We start from the raw sequence: 19,968 nt of genomic DNA on the forward strand, positions 1-19,968 counted from the left end.
ATTAGCAGAAGCTAACCACCAAGATTCTTAGCTCTGCTAATGCTAAACAGATAAAGTAGCAGAAGATAACCACCAAGATTCTTACCTCTGCTAATGCTAAACAGATAAAATATTAGCAGAAGCTAACCACCAAGATTCTTACCTCCGCTAATGCTAAACAGATAAAATATTAGCAGAAGCTAACCACCAAGATTCGTAGATCCGCTAATGCTAAACAGATTAACTGAAGCTAACCACCAAGATTCTTAGCTCCGCTAATGCTAAACAGATAAATTAGCAGAAGCTAACCACCAAGAGTCTTAGCTCCGCTAATGCTAAACAGATAAAATATTAGCAGAAGCTAGCCACCAAGATTCTTAGCTCCGCTAATGCTAAACAGATAAAATATTAGCAGATGCTAATGCTAACTGCTAATCCTGGTGGGACTGACATAAAGCTTTAATTTGAAGGTGGGCGGGATCATCTGTGTGAAACTGGCCAATCCAAACTAGAGTAAAACTAACTACAGTTTTCAGAAAGCTGTTTTAATTTTTAACCTTTAAAGCAAATAAAAACATAAGTCTTATTCAAGTTTTTGTTCATTTCCACCTCTGTGCGTCTTGAGGGGTTTGTGTATATTTTTAACTCGTTACAGCAGTGAGGTCACTGCTAACATGAAACCCACAGATGTGGTTGTTTTAAGTGAAATCTGCTCACAAACCAAAAAGAAAACTTTACTTCCACTCAAATAAACAGAACCACAGGCAGCTTAGCTCTTCAAATTAAGAGCTTGAAGCAGATGGAAGCTGCTCATTTGTTTGTCCTCGGGCCGCGCAGCACCACGTCGTAAACGTTTCCCTTTTTATCTGCAGCTACGACGTGGTTTTCGCCTCGGGTCCCAAAGAGCTGCTGAGGAAGTTCCAGCAGGCCCAGCACCGGGTGGTGTTCTCCTCCGAGAGCCTGATCTGGCCCGACAGACACCTGGAGGACAAATACCCCCACGTCAGGGAGGGGAACCGCTTCCTGGGCTCAGGAGGTGGGCCGCACCGAGCTTTTTAAACCTGTTTTACTGCTGTCAGTTAAACCTGTTGGCTTTGCTCCAGAGTTACTGCAACTGTGCAAAAGTCTTCATCCGTCCTTTATTTCTTTGTTCATCATGGCCGTGGTTAGGGTTAGTTTGGGACCGTTTGGACCCAGATGCAGACATGTAAGCAGAAATTTTGGCTATCTGTACTTTACATGAGTAATTACATTTTAGCATTTTTTTAAACTTCTTTTTACTTCTTACTCTTTCACCCCTCACTGTGGTCATGAGGTTTGGTTTTTTTTTTTTTAATTTAACTAAAAGAATAAGACCCTGGACTGGTTTCCTCTGTAAGGGGTGGTTGAGTCATGATGCTGCTGATGTGGTCTAAAGCGGTCCTTCACAAAACCTGGACCCATCAGTCCTCATCAGCTACAGCGACCTGAAATAATTAAACGTTTTCCTGAAATGAGTTTGATTCCTGTTTCTCCTCCATCATCAGGCTTCATGGGCTTCCTTCCCAACGTCAAACAGATGGTCTCTAACTGGACCGGAGGAGACGGCGACAGCGACCAGCTCTTCTTCACCAAAATCTACATCGATCCGGCTCAAAGGGTCAGCTCAGTAACGAGACACGAGAGGTCGAAAACAGACTGTCGCTCCCTGTTCAGAAGAGAAACGTCAGCTGAAACCTAATAGTCAGTTTGGGACTGGGTGTGTGCACGCTGCACTCGAGGGGGATTTGTGAGGAAACCACAAATCCCACAGCAGTGAGACACAGTGGGGCAAAAACGACAAAAATACAGACATTAGGATGTATAATTTGTTCTAAAATAGCTGTGGAAGTAAGGAGCTTGCAAACAATGTGAAGAATTTCAAGTGACATCAATTCCAAAATTCATTAAACTTAAGCTTATCGTTTAAAAACCATTAAAGACATGAAAACAGCAGTTCAGTCGTATAAAGTTCAACTTAAACTTTAAATGATGGTTCTGCTGTGAAGATCTGTAGATCCAAACAGAACCAACGTTTCCCACTCACTTCCACTAACACCCACTGATGTCTGGAGAAATTTAATCTGCTGGATTTAAATCCAGAGCCCAGTTTTCCTAATGGAGCCACACGTTTTGATGTTTAATATGTGGGAGGAGCATTTTTAAAGGACAATAAAGCCACAGAACAGTCATGAAGGTGTTCCAGTGCTTGTTATGGAAACATAATTAGCTCCTTTAAAGCCATAAACAGCTGCTGTCAGCACTTCCTGAACACGTGTTTTATTTTAAAAAACTTCCAGCAACTCAGCGAGCGTTACCTGTTTCTGTAAGGCTTTTAATTTGAAACACGTCAAGATATGAAAGGGTAAAAGAAACTTTTGTAAATTTTGGACTTTGCGTTGTGTTTGTTCCGCTCAGATTTGTTTTAAATTCACTTTCAGAAATCCATAAACATCACCTTGGACAGTAAATGCAGGTTGTTCCAGAACCTTCACGGAGCCCTCGGTGAGTCCTGGAACGTTTTGGTGAATTTATTTTTATGAATGTTGAAAGTGACAGTTCAGCCATTTTAAAGGTTTGTTTTTATGTAAAGGTTTTAAACAACAAGAAAAAATTTATTCTCTGCATTGGTGGGCACAGCTAACCAAAATGTTTGGTTCGCTAATCACCAAGAATCTTAGCTCCGCTAATGCGAAATAGGTAAAAAATAAAATAAAATTAGCAGAAGCTAACCACCAAGAATCTTAGCTCCGCTAGTGCTAAATGGATAAAGAATTAGCAGAAGCTAACCTCTAAGATGCCTGGTGGGACTGACACAAACATGATGTTTGTTTTTTATTGGTTTAATTTGAAGGTGGGCGGGATCATCTGTGTCAAATTGGCCAATCCAAACTAGAGTTATAGCTCTAACTTGATACTTTCAGTTTAACCCTTTCAGAATAAAAGCATTAATTGATTGAGTTTGTATTTTTATAAATACTGTTTGAAGTTAGTTAAACAACAAATAGCAAATATGTTCACTGCCATAGTTATGGGTGGTAAATTTCTGTATGTTAATTTATTTAATTTCTTTTTGATGCCTTTAGTTTGAAGTTTAGCTGCTAAAGATGCTACATGCTAACACACGCTACCTGACACGTCTAGCACTGCTTGTAATGGGGTTGGATTTTAAAGTTCAGGATAAACAGCATAAAAATAAACGTTTTAACAYTTGAGATTTTTTAATGGACCTAAAATTAACAGAACCTAATTTAGTGGAAGCTAATAGGTCCATTAACACTTTCTGAAGTTGGAAAAAAAGCTAATGTGCTAAATGAGAAGCTAGTTCCGCTATTAGCTGATTGACAGAACTGTGCCGACTGGTTTTTGTCAATTTATTGACTCTTTGTTTAAAGTGAGAGTTCAGCTCTTTTAAGTTTGTTTTTGTGTAAAAGTTTTAAGCAACACAAAAATATATTTTTCTGTAATATGACAGAGTGATGCACAGAGCTGAATGAGTTGGCTGAAATTAGCTGAAAATATAAAACTGAGTTGTTAAAGCTCAAAGAATCAGAACTCTAGCTTAAATATAAAAGTTAAGCTAAAGCTAAAGGAAGCAAAAATGCTAGTTAAAAGCTAAATTTTGTGGTCCAAAGTTTAAGTAGAAATAAAACATGAACCTGCTGTGTGACATTTTTATTTTTAAGGGCCCTAAAATAAAAGTGATTTTTACTTAATGTGAAAAGTTGAAAACTTTTTTCCGATAAAAGCTGAACCTGTTTGTTGTTCCAGATGAGGTGGTTCTGAAGTTCGAGGATGGACGAGTCCGAGCCAGAAACGTTCAGTACGATACCCTGCCTGTCGTTGTCCACGGGAACGGACCGACCAAGGTACGATTATCACCTGTCTGTTAGCAAAATATCTCACTGGCTGCACATCTGTACTAAGATGTAAGGTTTTAGTTTAGTGTTGGTGTGTGAGGCAGCAGGTGATATGAATCTTTCAAGAACAAGAAGTTATTTTATTTCTCATGTAAAATGATTTATTTAGAATAACTCACTCAGTGAGTCTGTAAATGTTCAGTTCTTCAGCTGATGTTTGTTTTCCAGCTGCAGATTAACTATCTGGGTAACTACATCCCCAACGCCTGGACCTTTGAGACCGGCTGCACGGTCTGTCAGGAGAACCTGCGGCCCCTCTCTGCTCTGAAGGTCTGTTTATGTCTGCAGATGAAAACACAATCAGCTGAGCGGTTTCTTCCCTCAAACACAGTAAAACTCCTCATACTGTCTGTTTTTACTTCCTGCAGGAGACCGAGTACCCACTGGTGATGATCGGGGTCTTCATCCAGCAGCCCACTCCGTTTGTCTCTGTGTTCTTTGAGCGTCTCCTGAAGCTCCAGTACCCCAAGAACCGACTCAGACTCTTCATTTACAACCAGGTTAACTTTCTACCATTTAACCCTGTCTACTAGTGCCCAGCTCTACCCTTCTATTACCCAACTACTACCCAACTACCCCCAACTACTACCCAACTACTACCCAACTACCCCCAACTACTACCCAACTACTACCCAACTACCCCCAACTACTACCCAACTACTACTCAACTACCCCCAACTACTACCCAACTACCCCCAACTACCACTCAACTGCTACCCTTCTACTACTCAGCTACTACTACTACTACTACTAGTACCCAACTACCACCCTTCTACTACCCAACTACTACTACTAGTACCCAACTACCACCCTTCTACTACCCAACTACTACTACTAGCACCCAACTACCCCATCTACTACCCATCTACTACCCATCTACTACCCATCTACTACCCAACTACCACTCAACTGCTACCCTTCTACTACCCATCTACTACCCAACTACCACTCAACTACTACCCATCTACTACCCAGCTAACACTCAACTACTACCCTTCTACTACCCATCTACTCCCCAACTACCACTCTACTACTACCCATCTACCACCCAACTACTACCCATCACCCATCTACTACCCAACTACCACTCAACTACCACCCTTCTACTACCCAACTACTACTACTAGTACCCAACTACCCCCATCTACTACCCAACTACTACCCATCTACTACCCAACTACCCCAGCTACCACTCAACTGCTACCCTTCTACTACCCACTACTACTACTAGTACCCAACTACCACTCAACTACTACCATTGTACTACCCATCTACTCCACAACTACTACCCATCTACTACCCATCTACCACCCAACTACTACCCATCTACCACCCAACTACTACCCATCTACTACACAACTACCACTCAACTACTAACCTTCTACTACCCAACTACTACTACTAGTACCCTACTACCCAACTACTACACAACTACCCCCAACTACAACTCATCTACTACCCAACTACCACTCAACTACTACCCAACTACCATCCAACATCTACTCAACTTCTGCTAATTCATTACCAATATTGGATTAGTAATAGTACTACTAATATAATTACTGTTATATTACTTGTAGTAGTAGCATGATAATAGTTCTACAATTATGAGTCCTATTASTACTAATATAGTACAAATGGTCCTAGTATCCATAGTGCTAGGATACTGATAGTACTACTGGTACTATTATTACTTATATAGTAATTGAACTAGAAGTACTAGTAATGGTATAGCTATCATGCTATAGAAGTAGAACTTGTATAGTATGAGTACTAACAGTTCTACTGTTCCTACTACTAGTAGAAATAAAGACAGTACTAATTTTACTAGTTTGCAACACTTATTTTACCACTACTAGTACGATAATGAGTACTACTACTTATAATACTACAATGACTTTTAGCACCATTACTAATAGTTCTAGTAATTCAAGTGTTGAAGTACAGATATAGAACTAGTACTACTGCTAATRGCATTATTGTACTAGAACAAGGAGAACTTGTAATATTAGCAATATAAGTTAACGGCAGTAGTGGTACTTGTACTCTTAATACTATTACTGTACTATTACTTGTACTACTATTTCTATGAGTTGTACTATTACTTTACTAATAGTAGTACTATTGATATGTTTACATAAATAAATTCCAGTTGTTTATATACTTTTGCTGTGACAGATCTAGAAGTAAAAATAAATTGTAGTTTTTGGCAGTAAAGTTTATTTTTAAACTTATAAAAAGTTTTTTGTTGTTCTGCTGCAGGAACCTCATCATGAGCAGCAGGTCAGCTCCTTCCTGCAGGAGCACGGCGGTCTTTATCAGGACGTTAAAACCATCAGCCCGGAGGAGGAGACGGACTCCACGGCCTCGCGTGACCTTGCTTTGTGAGTTTCATGTTTTCTCTCCTACATGAAGAAATAAACAACAACAAGAGGCTTCCTCTGACCGTCCTGCTTCGTTTAATGTAGCAGAAGACTCACAGAGTGTTGGAACATGAGTTTGATTGTAACTACCTCTGTTTTAACTCAGCCATCTGTGCCGGGAAGACAAAGACTGCGACTATTTCTTCAACTTGGACGTCGAGGTGGTCCTAAAGAACGAGGACACCCTCAAAATTCTCATCAAACAAAACCTGTAGGTCTTTGTTTCTTCAAACCAAAACGTTTGTGACGCTCTCATCAAACCTCACCATATGTTTCTGTCCTCAGGCCCGTGGTGGCGCCGATGCTAACCCGACCCGGACGACTGTGGAGCAACTTCTGGGGCGCCCTCAGCGCCGACGGGTACTACGCCAGGTCTGAGGACTACGTGGACATCGTCCAAGGACGGAGAGTGTGAGTGAAACATGTAGCAGTAAAGCTGTGTGCAATGGTGGGCACAGTTCTGCTAATCTGCTAACAGCTAATAACGAAGCTTACTCTTTGGCTAGTGCCCGCCACTGGCTGCGTCTTTTCATGTATTTTTCATTTTTTCTTCACTGAACCCTGAAGAATATCTGCCTGTAAAGGAAGTTCTGCAATGCTAATCTTGTTAGCTTTTGTATGGCGTTTTCACTGTTCTTAGCATCCATGCTAGTTGTTGGTTAGCAGCCTGTCACTAAAATGTTTTTTATATTTATGTTATTGTTCACTCTTCTTATGTAAAATAAGCTGAAGCCATAGTCAGAAAAGGCAGTTCCTGCAGGAATAGCATCTTTTTTCTGTCAGAATAACTTTGTCCGGCTCCAAGAGAAGCCTGGGTCTGGCACCATCTGAGACTGGCTGCTGGACTCCTGGTTTCTGTTCCTGGTGTTGGACCTTCCTCTTGACTCAGAGTGTTGTGTTGCAGGGGTGTGTGGAATGTCCCGTATGTCTCCGGCGTTTACCTGGTGAAGGCCGACCTCCTGCGCTCAGAGCTGAAAGACTACGACCTGTTCACCTCGCAGACCACGGACCCCGACATGGCTTTCTGCCACAACGTTCGCACCAAGGTCCGAAACAGGAGGAGGAGGAAAGGTTTCAGCTCAGACTCTGAGGCCTTACGAGCCGTCCTCTTTAACGTCTGACCTGTTCCTCACAGGGGATCTTTATGTACGTGACCAACGTGCACACCTTCGGTCGCATCCTGTCCACAGAGAACTACCAGACCAAACATCTGCACAACGACCTGTGGCAGATCTTTGAAAACCCCACCGTGAGTTTAAAACTCTGACCGTCCTGGCTCATCAGGGTCACCATGGAACAGATCTGCTCATTTGCTAATAGCGGAACTAGCTTCTCATTTAGCGGATTAGCTTTTTTGGCTAACCTTGGAAACCTTTAGTGGACCATTTATTTTCCGCTAAATGTCTAAAAGTGTAAAACTTGAGTTTTATGCTGTTTATCCCAAATTCTATTAAAACTATTCGCTCTTACAAGCAGTGCTGGATGTGTCTGGCAGCCCGTGTTAGCATGTAGCATCGTTAGCAGTTAAACTTCAAACTAAGAGCCTCAAAAATAAATAAAATAAAATTTAAATAACAAAAAATGACAACATACAAAATATTTGCTATTTATTGTTTGACTAACGATACTTTTTATCAAAGAAATGCTTTTATTCTGAAAGTTGTAAGTACCACAAGTTAGACAGAGCTACTTGTGGATTGGCTGATTTTCCACAGATGATCCCGCCCACCTTCAAATTAAACCAGTAGAATTAGCGTTAGCTTCCTCTAATTTTTCTCTCTGTTTAGCAATTTAGCATTAGCTGAGCTAAGATTCTTGTTAAGCTGATCAGTGGTGAAGCTAACACTTTGTTTACCACTGGTAACCACACATATGTCTCACTCCCTGACCTCTTAAAGCTGGTGGCTTTGCAGTCTTATTCCCGTGTTAAAGTTGTGTTCCTGTTTATAGCTTCTTCTGCACGTTTTATTTTATGTTTTTAACAAATTTTCAGCTGTTTTAACCATTCTGCTTTAGCTTATGTTTGGATAATTTTAGCTTTTATTTTACTGGCTTTTAGTTTTAACTTGATTTAAATTCTGAGCTCAGATTGAGTTGGGTTGTTTCCTGTTTGGTCTCAGGACTGGGAGGAGCGCTACATTCACATGAACTACAGCCGCATCATGAAGGACAAACTGATCGAGAACGTGAGTCGAGTCACAAGCAAGATGTTCGTGTTCTTTCAACAGACGTTTACTTTACTTRGTGGTTGTGTTCTCTCCCGACCCGCAGCCCTGTCCAGATGTTTACTGGTTCCCAGTTTTCACAGATGTTGCCTGTAAACACCTGATAGAGGAAATGGAGCACTTTGGGCAGTGGTCAGGAGGTGGAAACAAGGTAAGATGTTCTACAGCTTTCAGTTTTAGGAATTTAGATCCAAAACTCTCCAGTTCTTTCAAATATTTTAAAATCAGTTTCAGCTGACGTCGCTGTTTGTCTTCTTATGCTACTTTTAACTGTTAGTTAACTATTTTCTGCTGTTAGCTGCCATTTACAAACTTTAGTTAGCCTTTTGCTACTTTGAGCTAACCTTTTTTTTGCTTTAGCCTGTAGCCATTATTTTTGCCATTTTCATTTGCTATTTTGCTTCTTTTAGCTTCTAGTTAGCCTTTTGCACTTTTAGTACTAAGCATGTCTTCTGCTTCTTTTCATTCTTTGCTAGCCTTTTGCTACTTGGAGCTAGCCTTTTTCTGATTTAGTCTTTAGCCAGTATTTTGCCATTTATATTTAATATTTTGCTTCTTTTAGCTATCAGCTAGCATCTTGCTGCTTTATCTCTTAGCTAGCTGCTAACTTAGCTTTTAGCTAGCCTTTTGCTACTTTAGTTTTCAAATGGCATTACTCCTTTTAGCCGTCATTAAGCTCTCAGATTTTGCACTATATTTTAGCAGAAAAGGCAGTGTTGACAACTGTTTGTTTACTCGTTGTATATTGTCTACACATTGTTGTTTATTGTTCACTCATTGTTTATTGTTTACTCATTGTTGTTTTTTGTTTACTTATTGTTTATTGTTTAAACATCATTGTATATTGTTTACTCATAGTTGCTTATTGTTCGCACATTGTTTGCTTCTTGTGTATGGTTTACACATTGTTGTTTATTGTTTACTCATTGTTGTTTTCATGGTTGTTTATTGTTTACTCATTCCTCAGGACACTCGTATCCAGGGCGGCTATGAGAACGTTCCCACCATCGACATCCACATGAATCAAGTCAACTTTGAAAAAGAATGGCGCAAATTCCTGGTGGAGTACGTGGCCCCGATCACAGAGAAGATGTTTCCTGGTTACCACACTCAGGTAGGATGTCACACACTCGGGTAGGCAGTCACACTCAGGTAGGAAGTCACACTCAGGTAGGACGTCACACTCAGGTAGGATGTCACACTCAGGTAGGATGTCACACTCAGGTAGGAAGTCACACACTCGGGTAGGACGTAACACTATCAGGTAGGACGTAACACACTCAGGTAGGACGTAACACACTCAGGTAGGACGTAACACGCTCAGGTAGGACGTAACACGCTCAGGTAGGACGTAACACGCTCAGGTAGGACGTAACACACTCAGGTAGGACGTAACACACTCAGGTAGGACGTAACACTCTCAGGTGGGAAGTCACACCCTCAGGTAGGAAGTGTCACACTCAGGTAGGAAGTGTCACACTCAGGTAGGAAGTGTCACACTCAGGTAGGAAGTGTCACACTCAGGTAGGACGTCACACTCAGGTAGGACGTAACACTCAGGTAGGACGTAACATGCTCAGGTAGGATGTCACACCCTCAGGTAGGACGTAATACACTCAGGTAGGAAGTCACACCCTCAGGTAGGAAGTGTCACACTCAGGTAGGACATCCCAACATACCTGCTGCTGGGAGGGTTCTGAGCCGTGCAGAAGTCCTGATCCGGTTTGGTCCTGGGTTTCAGGCTCATTTTGATCTGGCCTTCGTGGTTCGGTACAAACCTGACGAGCAGCCGGCGTTGAGGCCGCACCACGACGCCTCCACCTTCACCATCAACATCGCTCTCAACCAGGTCGGCATCGATTACCAGGTCAGTCACATACAAGTATTTCACTGTGTGTGGTACTGTGTAGTTGGTGAGTTAGTACTCACAAACGCAATAAACAATCTGCTGTCTTCTTAACAGCTTGAATTTTTCTTAAAATATTTCCAAACTRTGGACATTTTGTTGCTTGCTTGGAACAGGAAATGACATCATTAAGCGTAAATGTGTATGTGTCCAAAGTATTTTTTGTGGGTATGAATATTTGAGGCTGGTATTTGGGCCAATTTTGATACAGATATTAGTATGAGGACACTAGTAACCACCTGGGGTTTTGTTAAAGGAGTGATTAGATCAGTTCTATTGTTTGGAGTCCCACAGGGTGTAATACTCGGCCCGGTTCTGTTCTTTCTACACCCAGCTCTGTTTACCTGAAACTCCAGAAGATAAAAAACAGCAACAAATAAAAAACCTGTCTGACCTGTAATTTCATAGTTTTTGTGTTGAAAACCCCAGAGATCCACGATAATCCCAGACCGGATCACTTCCAGTTCTGCTCGGAACAAACTAGAACTCATTTTATTATTTTTTTACAAAAATATTTTGATTTATTAACACGATAATCTGAACTCCTGAGCAGATTTGGACTCAGTTTAACTCTTTTGAGTCTGTTACGTTAGATGATCCAGTATGACGTCATTCAGTTCTTCTGAGGTCCGGGTCTTGGTTCTGTCCCCGCAGGGTGGTGGCTGCCGGTTCCTGCGCTACGACTGCTCCATCCAGGCCCCCCGGCGCGGCTGGGCCCTCATGCACCCGGGCCGCCTCACCCACTACCACGAAGGCCTGCCCACCACCGACGGCGTCCGCTACATCGCAGTGTCCTTCGTGGACCCGTGAGCTCGGACCAAAACACTGTCCTCGGAACATCGACTTGGTTCTGATCCAAAGAGGGGAACGCTTCTGTGGGCTGAGCGGTGGAAGCGTCACACTGGCTCTTCATGAACTTTGTTTTGTTTTGCTGAGTCATGGGGACTTTATCATGACCGGCTTTAAACCTAGTTTTATTTAACTTTGTCCAAAGTAACCAACGAGGAAATGAAGAWTTTTGTTTTTGTTTCTCCAGATTTCCTTTTAAAGGAAGTCAGCTTCAGACAGTTCATGAATTTTAAGATGCAGAAAMATTAAATGCAGTTTTTTATTGTTAAAAAATGATTCATGGTTTAATTAGACCTGTTTTAAATTACCTGATTATCATAATGTATAAATCTGCTTCTTGAATCACTCCAACCTTTCAGGTAACAAATGGTTTCCTCTGAGCAGGTGCATCATGGGAAATGTAGTCCTCTGTGATTTGGACATTCTGCTGAGAGATTAGTTTTGTTTCTGAAGTATTTGAGACGCTCCAGAGTCTCAGAACGACTCCTGTTTTTTGTTTCTGTTGAACAGTTTTTTCTCCTCACTCTGCTGACGCTCTGTTGTTTCTGTTCGACCCGGAGCTTTTGGATCAGATCTTAGCGTTTGGTTTTCTTTTAGATTTGATTGTAAAAAAAACAAAAACAAAACTGTTTTATTGTGTTAAACTTCACCGTCAGCAGCTTTTAGTGACACCAGGATTCAAACACGTTGGACTGAAACTGTTTTTATTTATTTGTTTGTTTTCTATGTTGAATAAAATCCAGACTCTGACTTTAATACTGCTTTTTGGTTTTCACAGTTAAAACAGCTGAATGGTTTCTTCTCTTGTATGTGTTCAGGGTTTCTACACTTCAGTGTTTTTTACACCAGGACTTCTGTGAGCAGGGTGGAGCTCGAGGACGTTTGCCTTTGAAGCACAGCTTTGAGCAGATGTTAGCGTTAGCATGTGTGCACAAACCACTGGAGGTTTTGTCAACGGAGACACAGCAGGGGAAGTTTGTGACCTGTTGATTCATCGTTTTACACATGAAACAAAAACATGTCACACTGAGTGGAACAAATTAGGTTTTAACAGTTTAATTTTAACTTTGATCAATCTAAGGCTGCTGTTACACAACAGAACAACACAAATCTAAGTTATCACACAATACTGTCTAACCTCTGGTTCTTTAACATGTATCAAGAGTGGAAAATTCATATAATTTACCATGTAAATGAACTTGTCTTAGATTTTATCATACAAAATAATGTTTCCTATTTTAACCAGGTATTTTATTTGTACCGTTGAAAAAAAATAAAAATCATAAATGACCTTTGACCCTTTGATACCCAAATCTAATCAGACTGAATGCCACCCTAATGGAGTCACTCTGCCTGGTTATAAATTAATCTATCATTTCATTCAGGTATTGTGCACACAAGTGGGTGGAGCCATAATAAATACGCTGTGAATTTTTACAAACCTGTATGTAAAGATGTTGGTAAATGACTTCAATCGTTAATTTACTGTGTGAAGATAAAGGTTATTGGAAGATTAAACAGTAAAATAAACAGAACAAAAAAGATATTTTGATCTTTAAGWGTTGGTGATTTTTATCCTGAGGATTTTAAAATCAACATGAGATGTTTGCTGAGAAACCTTCGCTCTTGTTCCCAGTCTGACTCCACTGATCGGCAGCACCTGGGGGAACCACCCCACATCCTCATGCATGATCCTTACAAATGTGGCTCCATTTAAAAGGGAGATGAGCAGACTTTCCAACAGATGTTTTGTCAAGGATTGATACAGAGAAGTGCTAAACTTCCTGATTGAGTTTGTATCATGTGGAGTTTTGTTTGGAGCCCGTCACTTTATTTCTCTGTAAAATACCACGGTGAGAAAAAGTGCCGACTTAACCATCCTTGTTCTTTAAATTGATTCCTGCAGGTTTTAAAGGTTCATAAGCTCAGAGAGAAGTCAGGTTCTGGTTCTGATCAGGTTGTGGGCCTGCTGGCAATGAAGTCAAGTAAATACTTTGTACTCAAATAGAAACTTTGGTTATCTGTACTTTACTTATTTTAAAGTTTACAAACCCATAAGTAAAAGGGTCATTACTGTCATCTTGTTTTAATTCTGACTCATTGGTTAAAAAGAATTWAAAAAAGCAGCTCCTGACAGTGAATTAATTATGGTTTAGATAGAAACTAAACAGAAGTTTTATCTCTGAGACAGACCTGGTTGGAAAATATTATCAGATTAAATTCTTTTAATCTGAAATGTTGCCATCTGCTGGTTTTAATGTTTACATAAACAATCAGGTGACTTTAAATATTTTAAGTTTCCTGTTGAAACAGCTCAAACTGATTCAGAGCTGTAAGAACCCTGAGTTTAATATTTTACACACTGAAARTACAAACCCTGAACAGAAAAACTGAAACACTGAACTCATGTCTGCAAACTTCCAGACTCTGAAGGTTCAACGGAGGAACTTTATTACACAATAAAGAGATAAAAAAGGTTAGATAAAAACAGGTGAGAATATAAAAAGAAAGATAAAATCTTAGATAAAAATCATACAACAGTTAAGAAAAGAGGAATGAACAGAACATGTGCAGCAGCTGGAAGCTGTTCAGAAGCGGAATCTGTCGGAGAACTTGGGCGTCTGTGGAACAGTCAGAGGAAGTTCACTCTTCTTCAGCTCCACAGCTTTGTACTGTCTGATGGGCCGAGCCTTGTGGACCTGCAGACCAGGACAAAACCTGTCAGACTCAGGAACCAGAACTAAACCTTCACCAGTTTGTTGTTACTTCAGGGCAAAAATCTATCAGGATAAACAGTTAAAACGAATTGTGGGCGGAGCTTCAGTCCTGGAAACCAAAGCCCAGCAGGACCGGGTCTGCAGGTCTGTGTTGGGTCACCTGTTCCTGCCGCAGCCTGGCGATCTCCTCCCTCTCCCTCAGCTCCTCCTCCCGTCTCTGCTGCTCCTCCATGCGGACCCTCAGGACCTCCTTCTCGGCCTTCAGCTGCTCGAACTCCTGCCACTCCTTGGCGCGGCGCTCCGTGGCCAGCTGGAAGGGCTCCACCACTGTGGAGGGAGGACAGTCTTCTCAGGGAAGCCCAGGAGGACAGAGACGAAGACAAGGACATGATGAGAGACGAGGAGGCGCTGCGGCTCCCTGAGGGGGGCGGAGCCTCGCGCCTCCTCAGGACACCACCACAACAGGTTCACACAAAACACCGTCTTTAAACCCAACTGATCCAAACCGGGGCCACAAAAACCACAGAACCCTGGTTCTGGTCTCAGCTGGGTTTACTTGAGCCCCATGGTCCTCAGTACCGGGTCCAAAACAGCTTTTTCTGTTTTCTATTTTTGTTAACTCAGATCCGTGAGATGAACCTGGACATGTGTGGTATCAATAGAAACACTAAAAGCTCAAGAAAACTGTTTTTACATCCAAACAGTTCAAACAGAAAGTAAACAAACTACAAAATGACATCATTGTAAATCTGTAAATACATTTAAACTAAATCGGTAAGAGGAAAAGTTAAACTTTTTTTTTTTAAAAGCAAGTCAAAGCAGATACCTCAGTGTGTTGTAAAGTGTGTTGAAAGTTTCTTTCATTTGAGTAAATATGATCCAACTGAATCAGATATAATTTCTCATTATTTTAATATAATATATATGGTGACAAATAAATGTTTGGATAATTTTTCAAAAGAACAAACATTAAATAACAAGTCTTTTAAAGGCAGGTGAGAAAAAAATAACTTTTGCAATTAAAAACTTCAGATTTAACAGTTATAAATCGTACCATCATGGTCTGTCCTGTGCAGAATGACAAAATGTAAAATTATTTCTTTACTAAAACCTCTGTAACTTTGCTCCAGTTAACTTTAGCAGCATGAATCTTTGCACAGGTGATGTTCACAGGTGGATTTATGGTTTCCAAGAGTTTTTAGTCCGATTCATTATGGTTTTAAATGAATTATATGTGACCCATCATATCGAAATGAGGATTAAGTTTAAAAGTGGAGAAACAGGCAGATATAGGGTTTTGATTTAAACAAGTGCAAAATTTGCATTTTGTCAAAATATAGTGAATAAATGCTTTATCAATGTATCATGTGAATGAACTGTTTAAAATATAATCCGAAAAAACATTTAACCATTTGAGCAGTGGGGGAATAAAAATTTTGAAGAAAATAAACTTGAATTTTTCCCTGTGAGCTAGAAATGTTTTTTTTTTTTACAACTGGGAAATCCTAATATACAAATCCCATTAGGTTTCCTCTTTATATTAACATTAAGAAATGACTCAATAAAGATTCAGACCAAACAGTAATATGTTATCATAACTAACGAGATAAATTAAGTCATATCTGTGGATAAGCTGATGTCAGAATGATCCAGGTATCAAACTGTAGCTTTTAAAGCCAGAAACCTTAATAATTAATCCTCATTTCAATATGAAGGATTATAAACACTGTCTAATGCAAACATTCAGGTGAGGGTGGGAAAAATAAGTCTAGAAGCACAGCAGCTGTTTAAACACTTCTGATGAAACGTCTGTTTTATTTTSACACCAGGATGATTTAAATAGTTTATAACAGCTGACACACACTCAGTTACACCTCAGCCTGGTGTTATGATGAAAACATCAAGAAAACCTCTCAGGTCTGAAGATGTTAAGTTTAAAAAGTTCTGCCGGGTCGACCCGAGCAGCTGGTCTTACCCACGGCGGGTCGGCTCTCCTTCTGGGGTCTGAAGGGCTCTTTGTGTGTGACCACGTTGGGCCGAGCCTTGAAGGTGGCCGCCTCCTCCTGGAGCTTCTGCTCCTTCTTGACCTGCAGGGGACAGGAGAGGACAGAGTCAGGACACAGACCCAACACTCAGAGCCCATCTGGACCAGGGTTCTGGTACCGTCTCCTCCCAGCGGGTGGTCTTCACGGCTCCTCGCTCGTCGATCAGCAGCTTGAACGGCTCTGGCTTGGTGGGCTCCAGCTTCTTCTTCTCGGGCAGGACCACCGTGCTGAAGTCCGGCAGCAGCTGGGCCTTGAACTGTGGCACCTGCAGACACACAGAGTCAGACCAGCTGGACCCAGACGGACCGGTTCTGGTTCTGGACGAGTGGAGCCGCACCYCCTCGTTCCTCTGCTCCTCCAGCTTCTTCTCCTTCAGGGCCTGGCGCTCCTTGTCCCTCTGCTCAAAGCTGAAGGGACACACCTCCACCTGGTGGTCCTGGAGGCGGGGCTGGAAGGGAATGCCGAAGTGAGGAACGGGCTGGGCCTTAACYGGAGAGGGCGGTTTGACCTGGACACAAAATACATTTAATTTAGATTCAAGCAGCCAGAGGCCAGACGTAAACATGAAGCAGACCAGGACCAAACTGAACCTCTTCAGACTTCCTCTCCAGCCGGACTCTGTTCTTCAGAGCAAACGCCGGAGACTCTGGTACTGTTGGAAGAGGAACCTTCTTCTCTGGTAATCCCTGAAACATGAGAGGATTAATATGGAATAAATCTTGTGCCAGCAGGAACTGAATCTGAATTATTCAGACTGAATCCGAATGTGCAAAATATGAAATTAAATGCACTGATTTGAAAATAAATTTCACTAAATTGAAACTGAATTTAAAGTTATTAAAAAAGTCAGTTTGACTACTTTAAGTTTCAGTTCTAAAATTCAAATTTTAATGTCACACTTCCTGGTCCTTGAGAAAGCCAGGCAGAGTAATCAAACACAGATCCACAGATTTATGTTTCACTTTGGTGAAGTTTCCCTTCTGGATGTAACAGAGTTGATGCAATCCACTGTAAAAGTGACAAAAACAGACAAAGTTATTTTATTAATTTGACCTATATGTAGAAAATGTTACATTTACATCATGGATCACATATTGATCAGATGCTGCTGCTGACTGATCCATGATGTGATGTAAATGTAACATTTTCTACATATAGGTCAAATTAATCACTGCAATAAAATAACTTTGTGTATTTTTGTCACTTTTACAGTGGATTGCATCAACTCTGTTACATCCAGAAGGGAAACTTCACCAAAGTGAAACATAAATGTGGCCCAGGCCGCCCTTCAAAGAGATCTCAGATCTCAGTGGGACTTGCCTGGTAAAATAACAGTAAATAAATAAAAATAATTAAGGACCAGGATGTGACAAAAATCTGAATTATGGAACTGAAAGTGAAAGTAGTCAAATTGAATTTTAATAAACCAAAATACAGTTTCAAAACAAATTTATTCAGATACAAAACTTTAAATTCAGTTTCAGTTTAGTCTAATTTATTTTCAAATCAATGCGTTCAGTTTTTAATTATGAACATTCAGATTCAGTTCCTGTTGGCACAAGGTCGATCCCACAGATTAAACTCCACCACGTTTAAAGCTTTTAGTTCCAGTGTTTGTGTCAGGGACCCTCACCACGACACCCTCCAGGACCTTCTTAGGTAAAGGTTTAGCTCTGAAGGTGTGGGGCTTCTCCTGGTCCTCCTGGCTCTTCCTGGTGGTCTGCCTCTCCTGCAGCCGTTTCTCTATCTCCAGCTGGAACTCCTCGGGCACGGTGGGCTCCTTCACCGCCGGCTTCTTCAGCTCCTCGGCGCTCTCCAGGATCTTCCTGTTCAGCTCCAGAGCTTTGAYCTTAGACCTGCAGAGAGCGGCGTTAGACCAACGACTGGCCCAGAGGAGACTGGGCCAGACTCAGATCAGCTCCTCACTTCTGCAGCTGCTGCAGCTCCTCCTCCTCCAGCTCCGCGCTGCTCTTCACCATGGCCGGTCGGCCCCTCTTACGCGTCATCAGCTGAGGAGTCCTGGGCTGAGTCAGCTTCAGCTGCTGGCCTCTGACCGGAGACGGGCCTGACGTTAAACACTGAGGTCAGTGAGATCAGCTCGTTTTTCACTGCAGGAAGATTCAGACTGGCTGCAGGGCGGGGTTTAATACTTTTAAAATTAAATTAAATAAAAAGTGTTTTAATAAATAAATCCTAACTGTGGAACCTGAGACAACATACATGGACCAGAACAGAGTCATGAGCCCTGCAGACAGAGGACAGGAGACACCTAAAGGAAGCAGCTGACTGGTCAGACCCACCTCTGTCATGGGTTCTGCGGCTGTGCAGGTGGTACCGGGCCGGGGTCTTCTTCTGGAACTGCTGGATCTGCTGGGCCATGGGGACGTAGTCCCCAGGCTCCTCCCCCTTCCTGTGACCCACTGACAGGTTGAAGGGTTTGGGGATTGTGGCTCCTTTACGAGCCTTCACCTTGAAAAACAAACAGGTTTATAAAACCAGACCCCCAGAGTCCTCAGGTCCTGGGTCGACCTGGACCGTGTCAGGACTTCTTACCGGGGTTGAGGGTTTCCTCAGCTGGCTCACAAAGTCCACCTCTCTCTGTGAGGAGGTGGACGGGGTGGAGGCTCTGACCCTGGTGTCGGTGCTGAAGTGGAACTCTTCGGGCACGGTGGTGGACAGAGCCAGCTTCTTTGGAGGCGGATCTGAAAGAGACGTAAACATTTCTCACAGTTCTGCTGGTCTGCGTGCCGGGCTCAGGTCTGATCTGGACTTACTGCCGGCCAGAGCGGCTCTGAAGCTGGCCTCGTTCTGTCTGCGGTGCAGGGCCACCTCCTCCTGCAGGTTCCTGATCCGCTCCAGCTCCAGCTGCTCCGAGGACACGGGCCTGTCCACAGAGTTTACACGTGGGTCAGAACTGAATCTGAACTGTGCTGTCAGACCCAAACCGTCAGAAACTCACTCTGCAGGTTTGCTGCTGGGGTTTTGTGTGGACTGGAGGCGCCTGCTCCTGCGGACCCCGGCCTGAGGCTTCAGAGGAACTGGAATCCTACAAACAGAAGAGTCAGACGTGATCCTGGTTCTGGTTTGTGTTTGAAGCTTGCAGCGTGGACCACTCACTCTTTTAGTCGTTTTGTCGGGGGTGCACCCGAACCGCTGCCCACTTTTCGTTTGGAAACCCTGGAATTAAAACTTAATCTGAGTCACACAGTTCAGATTTTGATCTGAGCTTTTATTTTGAAATAAAAACTGGGGTTGGTACCTTTGTGGTTGAGCAGCATTCTCACTAGTGGTCCTCTTGGCTCCTCTCTGAGCTTCGTTGGACCATGACTTGACCAAGTTGGAAGGAGTGGACTGTAGAGCATTCTGATCTGAAACACATCAGGCCAGCGAGGTTGGATTACAAATGTTTAAAGGGTTAATCTGGGTTTAATCTGACAGCAAAGCTCCCACACAACGAGAACTATGGGAATGTTGCCGTCAGTGATATCGACATCACTGGATTGGGCATCATGTGACCTGGGCGTGACTTCGCAAGGGGGATTTTTATGCACTGAGCTAATGCTAACGCTAACCACTGAAATCAATGAGCGTAACGTAGTGCGGTGCAAACAAACACTTTATAAACATACAAATACTTAAACTACATAGATTGTTACAACATATTTACAAGAGTTAAAAGGCTTATAAAATATTACACATATTTAACCAAAATTAATTTTATTTGTAAAACCTGTATGCTCACAAAACAGCTTCAATGTTCATGTTTAACCTTTTTTTAAATCGATTTTATCTGTTGTCAGATATATCATTTACTGATAAATATTTTTATTGTGTACTTTTGCAGTTCTATAGTTTTATTCAAGAAATATTTAACACATATGTACAC

At 41.9% G+C, this 19,968-nt stretch overlaps 2 protein-coding genes across 3 annotated transcripts in view; one reads left to right on the forward strand and one right to left on the reverse strand.

Moving 5' to 3' along the window:
- plod1a (procollagen-lysine, 2-oxoglutarate 5-dioxygenase 1a) overlaps nucleotides 1–12,076 on the forward strand; it is a 15,159-nt gene extending 3,083 nt beyond the window's left edge. Inside the window, exons 4-19 of the mRNA XM_014024758.1 lie at nucleotides 852–1,015; nucleotides 1,506–1,618; nucleotides 2,439–2,502; nucleotides 3,769–3,866; nucleotides 4,086–4,187; nucleotides 4,286–4,417; nucleotides 6,180–6,301; nucleotides 6,447–6,551; nucleotides 6,626–6,751; nucleotides 7,245–7,386; nucleotides 7,476–7,589; nucleotides 8,461–8,526; nucleotides 8,612–8,716; nucleotides 9,533–9,679; nucleotides 10,307–10,432; nucleotides 11,126–12,076. Coding sequence (XP_013880212.1) covers nucleotides 852–1,015; nucleotides 1,506–1,618; nucleotides 2,439–2,502; nucleotides 3,769–3,866; nucleotides 4,086–4,187; nucleotides 4,286–4,417; nucleotides 6,180–6,301; nucleotides 6,447–6,551; nucleotides 6,626–6,751; nucleotides 7,245–7,386; nucleotides 7,476–7,589; nucleotides 8,461–8,526; nucleotides 8,612–8,716; nucleotides 9,533–9,679; nucleotides 10,307–10,432; nucleotides 11,126–11,281 — 1,882 coding nt within the window. The 3' untranslated portion in view covers nucleotides 11,282–12,076. The remainder of the gene's footprint in view (nucleotides 1–851; nucleotides 1,016–1,505; nucleotides 1,619–2,438; nucleotides 2,503–3,768; nucleotides 3,867–4,085; nucleotides 4,188–4,285; nucleotides 4,418–6,179; nucleotides 6,302–6,446; nucleotides 6,552–6,625; nucleotides 6,752–7,244; nucleotides 7,387–7,475; nucleotides 7,590–8,460; nucleotides 8,527–8,611; nucleotides 8,717–9,532; nucleotides 9,680–10,306; nucleotides 10,433–11,125) is intronic.
- A 1,655-nt stretch (nucleotides 12,077–13,731) lies between these two features.
- The window catches only part of tpx2 (TPX2 microtubule nucleation factor), a 7,772-nt gene continuing 1,535 nt past the window's right edge, over nucleotides 13,732–19,968 (reverse strand). Inside the window, exons 2-15 of one of the 2 annotated variants that reach the window (XM_014024770.1) lie at nucleotides 19,342–19,450; nucleotides 19,200–19,259; nucleotides 19,042–19,128; nucleotides 18,857–18,966; nucleotides 18,636–18,784; nucleotides 18,383–18,551; nucleotides 18,009–18,147; nucleotides 17,716–17,938; nucleotides 16,673–16,768; nucleotides 16,420–16,590; nucleotides 16,201–16,347; nucleotides 16,013–16,124; nucleotides 14,198–14,364; nucleotides 13,732–14,019 (exon numbers count right to left, since the gene is read on the reverse strand). In XM_014024770.1, coding sequence (XP_013880224.1) covers nucleotides 13,909–14,019; nucleotides 14,198–14,364; nucleotides 16,013–16,124; nucleotides 16,201–16,347; nucleotides 16,420–16,590; nucleotides 16,673–16,768; nucleotides 17,716–17,938; nucleotides 18,009–18,147; nucleotides 18,383–18,551; nucleotides 18,636–18,784; nucleotides 18,857–18,966; nucleotides 19,042–19,128; nucleotides 19,200–19,259; nucleotides 19,342–19,450 — 1,850 coding nt within the window. In that variant the 3' untranslated portion in view covers nucleotides 13,732–13,908. Of the gene's footprint in view, nucleotides 14,020–14,197; nucleotides 14,383–16,012; nucleotides 16,125–16,200; nucleotides 16,348–16,419; nucleotides 16,591–16,672; nucleotides 16,769–17,715; nucleotides 17,939–18,008; nucleotides 18,148–18,382; nucleotides 18,552–18,635; nucleotides 18,785–18,856; nucleotides 18,967–19,041; nucleotides 19,129–19,199; nucleotides 19,260–19,341; nucleotides 19,451–19,968 lie in introns of both variants that reach the window. The other variant, XM_014024769.1, reaches the window with a different exon arrangement.

Source organism: Austrofundulus limnaeus, unplaced genomic scaffold (assembly GCF_001266775.1).
Source record: "Austrofundulus limnaeus strain Quisiro unplaced genomic scaffold, Austrofundulus_limnaeus-1.0 Scaffold438, whole genome shotgun sequence".
In the NCBI taxonomy this organism is placed as follows: Eukaryota; Metazoa; Chordata; class Actinopteri; order Cyprinodontiformes; family Rivulidae; genus Austrofundulus; species Austrofundulus limnaeus.